The sequence below is a fragment of the Hibiscus syriacus genome, unplaced genomic scaffold (assembly GCF_006381635.1).
Source record: "Hibiscus syriacus cultivar Baekdansim isolate YM2019G1 unplaced genomic scaffold, ASM638163v2 tig00111071_pilon, whole genome shotgun sequence".
Lineage (NCBI taxonomy): Eukaryota > Viridiplantae > Streptophyta > Magnoliopsida > Malvales > Malvaceae > Hibiscus > Hibiscus syriacus.
In genome coordinates, this window is record NW_024062972.1 from 21,584 (window position 1) to 32,503 (window position 10,920).

The 10,920-nt window shown below is 32.8% G+C and overlaps 1 protein-coding gene and 1 pseudogene across 1 annotated transcript; one reads left to right on the forward strand and one right to left on the reverse strand.

Annotated features, from left to right (window-relative positions):
- Window positions 1-593: 593 nt before the first annotated feature.
- LOC120151959 (beta-glucosidase 24-like) lies at window positions 594-5,610 on the reverse strand. Its single transcript, XM_039164265.1, has 13 exons — window positions 5,523-5,610; window positions 5,367-5,449; window positions 5,171-5,240; window positions 5,025-5,083; window positions 4,251-4,326; window positions 4,071-4,148; window positions 3,810-3,897; window positions 3,194-3,443; window positions 2,902-3,017; window positions 1,724-1,944; window positions 1,492-1,632; window positions 1,297-1,405; window positions 594-771 (listed from the first exon to the last, which is right to left on the reverse strand). Exons 1-13 carry the CDS (start codon window positions 5,608-5,610, stop codon window positions 594-596), a joined length of 1,557 nt encoding a protein of 518 aa, XP_039020196.1.
- A 2,367-nt stretch (window positions 5,611-7,977) lies between these two features.
- LOC120151960 lies at window positions 7,978-10,007 on the forward strand (annotated as a pseudogene).
- The last annotated feature ends 913 nt before the right edge of the window (window positions 10,008-10,920 follow it).

The window sequence follows — 10,920 nt, forward strand, 5'->3', positions numbered from 1 at the left end:
TTAACCTCTAAACTTTCAAAACTTACATTTTAGTCACTAGTCAAAATTTAGGGTATTACAATTTTTTTAATTATTGAACTTTAATATTACGCCATTTTTTATTACTCTATTGGATGACCAAAATAGAATAAAAACTTAAGTTTATTGATGATTTTGAAAAAAAAATAGTTGTCTAACCAAAATGAATCCGTTAAAACAGTTGAGTGACTAAATATGTAATTCACCCTTGCTTTTTTTTTAACATAGTTAACTGTTTACGAAATGACAATTTAAACTTTATGGAGCAAAATATTTTTAAAATACTTTAGGAGATAATTCAATACAAAGTGTATATTTTAGAGAACAACTCGATACAAAATATATATCTTCAAAATTAACGTTAAGATGTAAAAAAATGTGTCATATCATCTGAATATTGATTATATAATATATACTTTATAATATATCAAATATCTTTATTGTCGATTTTTAAGATAAAAAGTTATAGAAAGTAAAAATACTTACTTTAAAATTAAGTTAAAGTTTATACATTGTAAGGCAACATTTTATCTTATAACCTAACCATGGGAGTACATATAAAATCTTTAGAGTGTTCATTTTTGGTCACCCTTGATAAAATTATGATACCATAGAGCAGATTGTTTGGGAATTCGTTTCAAATTATCAGCAAAGTCAACATAATAGAGTCCAAATCGAATTCCATATCCTTCTGTCCATTCAAAGTCATCAAATAAACTCCAGTAGAAATATCCTTTCACATTCACTCCATTCCTAACCAACATAAAACAACACTTATTAGCCAAGTGTATATATATATAGTGTAAAACTAAGTGAGTATTACATGTATTTGTATGATTTTTTACTATTAATATTTTAATAATTTAATAGTTGAATTTAGGACCCACTTACATAATATAAAACTCTTTTAGATTTATATAAATTTAGGACCATAGGATGAATAAAAATATATGACTAAAACGATCATAAATCTGTATAAAATTAAAATAATTTTACATTGTGTAATATAATTATATCCCTATATATATTAGTGTGTAAATCGAAAATATCTTATTATTTATTTTATATCAAGACTTTTCAATTGTTAAATATATACTAACAAAGACATCATTTTGGATTGACATGATAGTCATATTAACTTAAAATTTTACATGCATAAAAGTATAATAATTTGGTAAATTCAAATCGAATTACTAAAAATTTCAATCACAGAAAAACTTACGAAAATGTATAATTATTTAAAACATAGTATAATACTATGTTATTCGATATACTTACTCAATTGCCTTGGTGATTTCTTGCAAATGTTTTTGAACAAATTCAATTCTATGTTGATCGTTTAGAACTCGTTTCGTTAATACGGTGTCGTTTCTTTTCTCAGTAACACCTAAGAGAAATATTTTAAAAAATAATTAGTAATTATAAAATAAACCAACAGAAAATAAGCATTTTATAAGCAAGAGGTTTCCATACCATTCTCGGAAATGTAGATTGCAATTTTTTCACCGTAGTGTTTCTTCACATACTTCAAGATTTTGCGAAGTCCTTTGGGGTATATGTAAATGTAAGAACTTCCCTCAGATTTTGGACCAATCAAAACTCCATCTTTTTCCACTGCCACAATAATGAAAACGATAACATCTGTTTGTATACGTTATGTTATTCGGATTCGAATAGGTAGTTGATACGGTTTAAGTCAATTTACCTGTGGCATTTACATGTTGATCGGTGAAGGGACTAACTGGTGTGCCTTTCGGGAAAGTGGGGATGTTCTTGGAGTATCTTGAGGTGTAGTAATTCAAGCCAATGAAATCGAAAGATCCTTTGACCAATTTCTTCTCTTCTTTGGTGAAAACAGGCAACCTATCTTTTACCATTTTTTTCATGATTGATGGGTATTTTCCTTGCACCAGTGGTTCCATGTACCTAAAAAATCACACCAATTTGAACTTATTCTTTGATAAAAAAGATATATTTCGATCTTATGAATTAGAGGGAAATACTATAGTTGAAAAAAAATAATGAAATGGGATTCGCCTGGGATTGTTTAGGGATCTAGGGTTGATTCTACAGTATGTATTGAAGTGGTAGTCTAGACGACAAAAGTAAAGTCATCATTCCTCCCAATGACTTCATCTATTTTTTTTTTTTAGTTTAAAGAAAACTCGTCGTATCTTGAATTTTTCAAGTAGAAGCTGATACTCATGCATGCAATGGGAGACTCGTAGGGGCTACACAAAGAATTCTTTTTAATATTTTTAGAAAAGAATTATGAGAAATTTGACGAGAAGTAACGATAAGTTCTCTTTAATTTTTTTTATAAAAATTATGTAAAGTTGTCCGGAATAGACGATAACTTTGCCTTAAGTTGCCAGGACACTAGGACGACTTCAATGCATACTGTAGAGATCTGGGGTTGGTTCGGAATTATTTAAGGATCTGGTATTGATTCTATAGTATGCACTAAAACCGTGCAGTCTTGACCACAAAAGTAAAATTATCGTTCCTCCCAACAAGTTCATTTGTTTTTTTAAAGAAAACTCGCCATATCTTGAATTTTTTTTAAGCAGAAGCTGATGCTCATGCCTGTAATGGGAACCCCATAGGGGCTACACAAAGAAATCCTTTTAATTTTTTTAGAGGAAATTATGAGAAATTCGATGAGAAGTGAATGCGAGTACCCGGAATGAACAATAACTTTGCCTTAAGGCGCCAGGACACTAGGACGACTTCAATGCACATTGTAGAATCAACCCCAGATTCCTAAAAGTTCCGAGCCAACCTCGTTTCACTTTTTTTTTTCAACTGTAATAATTCTCTCATTGTGCCTATATATTCCTAAGAGATTGTTGAATAATAGGAAAGAAGTGGGGTTTTACTAACCATCCCAAGTCGAAATCCATGGCTCTTTTTGCAGCCCTTTTATCAGCTAATGTGTTTGAATATGGCTCGTAATACTGTGCAACATTGCTCATTCCGATTACACCTCCTTGTTCTTCCTGTTGAGTCAAATTCAACCATTACCAAACATGATAAGTAAATAGTTGATGGACCTCACACTTATTCAAAGTTCAATATTTTTCCGATGTTAGAAAAATTAAAATTTAGGGTTTAGGATTACACATTTTTTATCTTAAATAATCCATCAAAAGAAATTCTGTGGCATAATTATCACCTGATATTTCTCCTTGTAAAGTTTAGCAGCCGTTGCGTGGGCAAGAAGAAGGTTATGGATAGCAATATAAGGTTCAGTGGCTGAGTTACCGTATGGACATTGTTTTCTATCTGAACATCTCCCTGGTGGAGCACTTCCAGTGGTATACCCGAATTTGGCAATGATGAATGGCTCATTGACTGTGATCCAGTGTTTAACTCGATCTCCAAATGTTTTAAAGCAGATTTCAGCGTAGTTCTTGAAATCCTCCCTGAAAGTAGAAAGATAAATCAATGAAAACCGATCCAAAATCATGGTATCACATGTTGATATGTTTCTTAATTTGTTTCATATATTTTAAGGGCCATACTTCAATAGTAACGATCTCACTTTTTGAAAATTTCAAATTTTAATACAATTCAAATATTTTCTACTGACGAGCTAATTTTTTACCCTTTAAATTTTATAATTTCACTTTACTAAAACTTTAATATAATTTTTTAAAAGTTCACTCCCTTTGACATAAAATCACATGTTTTTTTCCTACTTCAATACTCATTCGAATATATACCAGATAAAAGAAATGATAGTCTAGATAAGTTGGAAAGAGGCATACAAATGTTAGAATAGAACTTACACAATATTACGATTTAAGAAACCTCCATACATGTTTTCAAGGGCTTCCGGACTGTCAAAGTGCAGCAATGTTACAAAGGGTTTAACGCCTTGAAATGATGAAACATAATCCAGAATTAATCAAATGTCTAATAAATAAAAGGGTAAAGTACACTAGAGGTCCCTAAATTATGATTAAATGATCATTTTGATCATTAAACTTTTAAAAATTACAAATAATCATTAAACTTATTGAACTTGAATGTAAAGAGTTTTAAATTACCAATTTTAATTAGCTCATCGATGAGATTGTTGTAATGATCGATACCCTTCTGATTTATTCCACCACTTAGAGTTCCATCTACATAAAAGAAAAAAAATGTAAGAAACATAGTTTCATAGAATTCAATTGATTCTCTTTTTGTCTTTAGAAATGATATGAATTGGAGAAAGAAACAATTACTCGGTAAAATCCTGGTCCAGGGGATTGAAAATCTATAGGCGTCCACGCCCAGATACTTTAAAGCCAATGCATCTTCCTACAAATACATGCATTTAGCATTATTATCTTAGAAGTGAACAAGATTACCGAAGCTTAAACCATGATATTTGATGTTCATATATTCAAGGATGGATATTTTTGGAAATATAGAAAATGTGAAATTACAAAATTTTAGTACATATAAAATTTGATTATCAATAAAAAATACTTAAAACATATGAGAATTTCAAAATTTTAGAGGATACAACCGTCCCATAACCCACTTCGGTCCATCCTTACAATATTTGTATTTTCATACTACTTTTGTTCATGTTCAGGATTCATGATCGTCAATTCCAACAATATTATTTCAAAGTTGAAGTTTAATTTTTCCCTTCAAGAGTATAATTTTATCACTATACCAAACACTTGTTAATTTTATCATATTATTTCTATACTTCTCAAAAATTTGAAATAGAGATAATTGCACAAGATGTTCTAAATCTAAGATCTCATTCTAAATTTATTCATATACTTTAAAACATTAAATATTACTCCCCAAACTAGGACATTCATTCTAAATTAATCTCTAAAGTATTATATATCCATCTTCACAATATCAATATTATTTTATTTTAATTTCTTTTATTAACGTGACTTAATTCTACTAATTTTTCAAAATTATATGAATTAAACCCGTAACTTTCTAAAATTTGTGTTTAAGGCTCATCCAATGTAACATGACGGAGGTGTTACCTTATAGCGTCGATACGAATCAATTGCTACGTCCAATGTACTGTGGTCCGCTATTTTCCCTGCATGAAAAAAATAATTAAAAAAAGAATTTACATAAAAATCTTAATAAATTCGTTCACTTGAAATCACCACTGAAAGATTCTAACATGGAAACTGCCGTTGAAATTGATCCCAAACACTCGGCCCTTTCCCTTCAGATTTTGGAGATCCTTCGATCTGCAATTTCAATTCAATTAATCAATTGAAAGACACCCGCATTGCATCGAGTTACTCATGAGTTGAATCGAGTTAAAAGGAGTTGGAAAAGGGGAAAAAAACTAAGCGACGTGAGATTTAACTTACCTGAGCAGCCGCAGTGGCGACTCCAAAAACAAAATCAGCCGGAAAATCGGATCTCTTCACATCAGCAAAGGATTCGTGAGTTACTGCAAAAGCGAAAGTTTCACTCCGTTAAAGAAGATAAAGGATTAAAAAAAGCGATTAAGAAGATGCACGAACTTCCGCTATGAACAAGCAAAGCAAAGGCGACAGCAAAGATCAAAGTGCGGTGAGAATTCCCGGCTGATGCAATCGAGAACGAAATCATTTTCTTCTGGTTTTTTGAAATGATCTGTTTGGCTAAAGTGGCGAAAGTGTACGCATTTTATAGTAGAAATTTAACCGATTCTTTTCATTTATAGTAGTAAATGGAACAAACAGTTGAACAGGCACTTGCCACGAAAATAAGCGGTTTCTCCTATGAATTGTAACCGAAATTCGGCGATTCTGTTTGCAATTAATTCCGATATTTGGCTCTATACTTCGATTCTAGGTTTGATAAATCGTTGGGATACAGAACGTAAACGAGATTTACGGTCTGAGTTTGGAAATCAAGTAGTCGAAATCTCCAAAATAGCGCAGGAATCGGATGAGTGATCATTGATCAACGATGGTGGAATTGGTGAAGCCGACGAGGGAACCTTATTGAAAGTCTCTGACGAAGTCAAGGTGTTTGATGAATTGTCTCTGACAATGGTGAAGAAGTTGCAAGTCAAATGTTATCTGTTACAAAGGAAGCTGATGTGAAAAGGAAATAGATACGTATAATATGAAATGTGATCTAATTTATTTAGGATAAATTACACCAGATACCACTAAACTTTGGTGTATCATATATAATTGAACTTTCAATTTCTTCAATTATAGCATTAAACTTTCAATTTCTTCAATTATAGCATTGAACTTTAGTTTTAACTTCAATTATGACATTGGGCCGTTAAAATCCAAATAGTATGATGACACGAACAAAATGACATTGTTTTGGTGTGGTTATTGATGTCTAAAACGATATTGTTTTATACACTAAACTTTAGGAGTGTGTCGATTTTGTCACTAAACTTTTAAATAGTTTCATTTTTGGCATTATATTTTTTTAGTTGCCATCAGCAACCAATCAATTTGTCCTTCACTGGTCGTCTTTTGCGACAAAATCAATACCAAAACGTATGTATTTCACTTCTCTTTCTTCTCCTTAGATTGATTTATAAGAAACTCACTCAAATCGACAAAACTAAATAAAAAATCTATTGTTTTTTAGGAATTTGGGTACTTTCTTAGATTTGAGGATTTTTTGGGGTGTTTGTTCAAAAATATGAACAATGAGAAGTATTATTTTAAGAAAACAGACAACATATCTCAAAATTAATCTCATCGGACGACCATTGGAAGAGATCTAAGTACTAGCACGTCGAACTTTTAAATGATTTTTTGTCGATTTTAAGAGGGTTTTGTGGAAAACTAATCTTATGAGAAAAAAGATGAGTGAAATGCCAATGTTTTGGTACCAATCTTGCTATGAAAGACGACCGGTGACAAAAATGATTGGCTACTAGTGTCCGCAAAAAAATACAATGCCAAAAATAGAACTATTTAAAAGTTTAATAGAAAAATCGATACATCCTAAAGTTCATTGCTTAAAACAACGTCATTTTAGGTACCAATAGCATCGCTAAAATGATGTCATTTTGTCCACGACATCATAGTGACATAATGATATGTCCACACCATCGTGTTATTAAAATTTAACAACCTAATGACATAATCGAAGTTAAAATTAAAGTTCAATGTTATAATTGGAAAAAATGAAAGTTCAGTGGTATAAACAATATATTACTTAAAGTTCAGTGGTATTTGATACAGTTTACCCACTTTTTTATGCAATCTTAAAGGATAAAGTACCACAGTGCTAAATTTTGTTCCAATTTTGACCATCGAAGTTAAATATATATATATATATATATATATATATATGTTTTGATCAGTTATGTTTCCTAATTTGTTGTTATATAGTTACTAAATTGTTAGGTCTCGTTATTTTGAGAACTTTACATGTTAAAAAATTAATTAATTTCTAATTTAACATTTAAACTTTATTTCATTCATTCAAAACTTTATTTAAAAAAGTCCCAAGTCTTATGTCATTGGCCGCCGCTAATTACTGCTGGAAGCGACCGATAGTCTTCAAAAAATTTCGCTCACTCATTTTCATGTATGTTTTATCAAAAAAATATCTCAAATTTCGTAAATCTAATCTATAACTATATTTTTCTTATACGTATGTTTATGAAATGTAATCTTGCTTTTTATACGTCTAAATTACTCATAACTATTATATAAACTCTTAAAAATAAACATTAAAACGTATTTAAGTGTATTTTGAATTTACAATCTCTAAAAAAAATATATATATAATAATTTCTCTAAAGAATCACAAGAATTGAGATTTCTTTTTATGTGTAGTATTTTTCACTTATCCATTTGACGATTATTTCCATGAGCATTGACAAAAATGAAATAGGACTTTATTATAACATTCAACCGGCGGTTATTCACATGAGCATTTAATGTTGTGACATTAACCAAGCAACAAATTTAAATGTCGCTGATCCCCGTTCTTCTTTGTTCCTGTGAATCAATGACAAAAATGATGAGTTTATACAGCTGCTCGATCTTTGTTCTCTCATGGTTACTTCTGTTGTCGTTATCCGAGATCAACGATGCGATACCAGAACCGAAGATCACAATACATACATAGTTCAGATAGACTATTCTCGTAAACCTCCTTCCTTCTCGACTGACGAGTTATGGCACCGTTCGACTCCTCGATCATTGTCTGACCCTGTTGATGATGAAGCAATGTAGCTCTAATCTTACAACCATGTCATTCGAGGCTTCAGTGCCAGGCTCACATCCTCTCAGCTGTCCGAAATCGAGAAATCCCCTGCTAATCTTCCTACATATCAAGAGTCATTCGGCAAGCTATTCACGACGCACTCCCCGAACTTCCTCGGACTAAAACGTAACTTTGGCTTATGGCCGGCTGCTTCATATATATGGTGAAGGTGTGATCATCGGTGTTCTCGATACGGGAATTTGGCTGGAAAGCGAGAGTTGTAGCGACAGGGGAATGGCACCTATACCACGGAGATGAAAGGGAAAGTGTGAGAATGGCACAGCCTTTAGCCCTCCAGCTTGCAACAACAAGCTCATCGGTGCTCGATCGTTCAGCAAAGGAATCCGTGCCGTAGTAGGAAATATCCTGAGCGAATTAGACTACGACTCACCGAGAGATTTCGAGGGGCACGGAACCCACACATCATCTGCGGCTATAGGTAATCATGTAATCGGAGTGAGTCACTTTGGATTTGCAAGATGAACGGCAATAGGGGTAGCTCCACACGCACATGTTGCCATGTATAAAGTCTTGTGGGAAACAGATTCCGGAAATAGTGCAGCAAGTGATGTACTAGCCGGGATGGATCAAGCAATCACGGATGGTGTGATATCATGTCGACATCGCTCGGTTTTTACCAGATGCCTTATTTTGACGATCTCATTGCTATCGCTTCTCTTTCAGCAGTCGAGGAAAGGATTGTCTTTGTTTGTGCTGCCGGAAATGACGGATCTCGTAATACAACATACAACGGAGCACCCTGGATCAGGACCGTAGGGGCTGGTACACTCGATCGCGGTTTCACAGCCAAAGTAACTCTAGGTAACGGGGTTACTTTCGAAGGAACATCATACTTCCGGAGAGCATTTACATTAGCAACACACCATTGTATTATGGAAAAGCCGATACAAATAAAGCAATACGCAGCATGAGAGCACTATATTCTAAAGAAATAGCCGGGAAAGTAGTCGTGTGCATTAACAGCGAGTCAGCGACGGTAAAATTGATGTTTCCGGTCAAATCGAGGAGCTTAACGGAGTAAGTGCCTATGCAGGAATAGTTATATTGGACATGTCGGACTTAGATACCAAAGACTACAACACTCCCAGTCTGATTTTGCCGACTAATTCAGGAAAATTGGTAAAAGAGTATGTAACAAATGCAAGTGAAGAACATATAAGTAGCATGATGTTCGTGTTTACGAGCTTGATATAAAACCAGCACCGGAAGTTGCGGATTTCATGTTGAGAGGACCGGATCCTGTCAATTCGAATGTTCTAAAACCCGATATCATTGCTCCAGGAGTTGATATATTGGCAGCAGTAGCAACAAACAGGGCACCAAACTCGGCTACAACGAGGCGCAGATGAGAGCCGATCTCAGACGAAGCCGATGGGATTGCAACCAAGAGAGAAACGAACTGAATTATCCATCGTTTATATCGATATCGAGCAAGGATGAAAGGTTCCCCGCGGTGAAAGAACTTCACCAGGGTGGTGACTAATGTAGGAGACGATGAATCAAATTACCAGGAAACTACAAGAAGTTCAGATGAAATGAAGATAACAGTGGGGCCTGCTAGTCTGATGTTCACCGAGAAGAACCAGAAACAAAGTTTTGTTGTGAATGTAGAGATTAGTGAAGAAGCTCCTCCGTTGGTTTTCGGCTATTTAAAGTGGACTGATCAACGTTCCCACGTAGTATCAAGCCCCATAGTAGTCCTCAACTTATATTATCCATTTTCATCTCATAATGAACACCGGCAAAAATAAAATTTAGAAACCGATTCAAATCATAGTGTTCAGCTCGGTTTCATTTTAGTTTTACTAACTCTGGTTTGGTTGTTATTTAAATGTATTTGATTTTATTTAACTTTTGATTTACAAGTTAAAATTTTGAATTTAATTTTCAAGCTACATATAGATATTTTAAAATAGTTGAGCAACATGCGATTCATCTATGAACCTATGGTTAAAAAAAACTTAAAATGAAAGAAGTTTTAAAAAAGGGTAAGGTAAACAAATGGTCACCCGATTACGTAGTATTGTTTTATTGAGTCTTATAACTATTAAAAGTTACAAAATAATTTATTGGTTAAATGATATTATTTTTTTGAGTCCTCCAACTATTAAAAATTACAAAATGGTCACACGTCCAAACTCATCCTTTTTCATTGAAAATTTTACGACTGTCTGAGCTAGACGTTAACTTGTTGACTAAGATATAATAAAATATGATCTCATAACCATTTGATTTTTATTTTGTGGATTAACTCTCTGTTTACATTATGTCGTCGAGCCAATACTTGAAAACAATTGTGGTGCTAGTAGACATCATTAAAATATGATTTTATCATATATCAGCCAACAAGTTAATGTTCAACTTAGACAACTGTCAAATTTTTAACAGAAAATGAAGAGTTTGGTATATATAAACAGTCGAGTGACCATTTTGTAACTTTTAGTCGATGGATCTTTGTGTAACTTTTAATAGTCTAGGGACTCAATAAATTAGAATGTTATAGTCGGAGTATCATTTGTGTACTTTACCCTAAAAATAAGAAAATCAGGGACCAAATCACAAAATAAACAAATTATTTAACTAAAGACAAACAATTTTTTTTGATTATTCAAACTTTATAGATTTGAATTTGTAATCTGAATTAAAAATACAAATTGCTTTAAA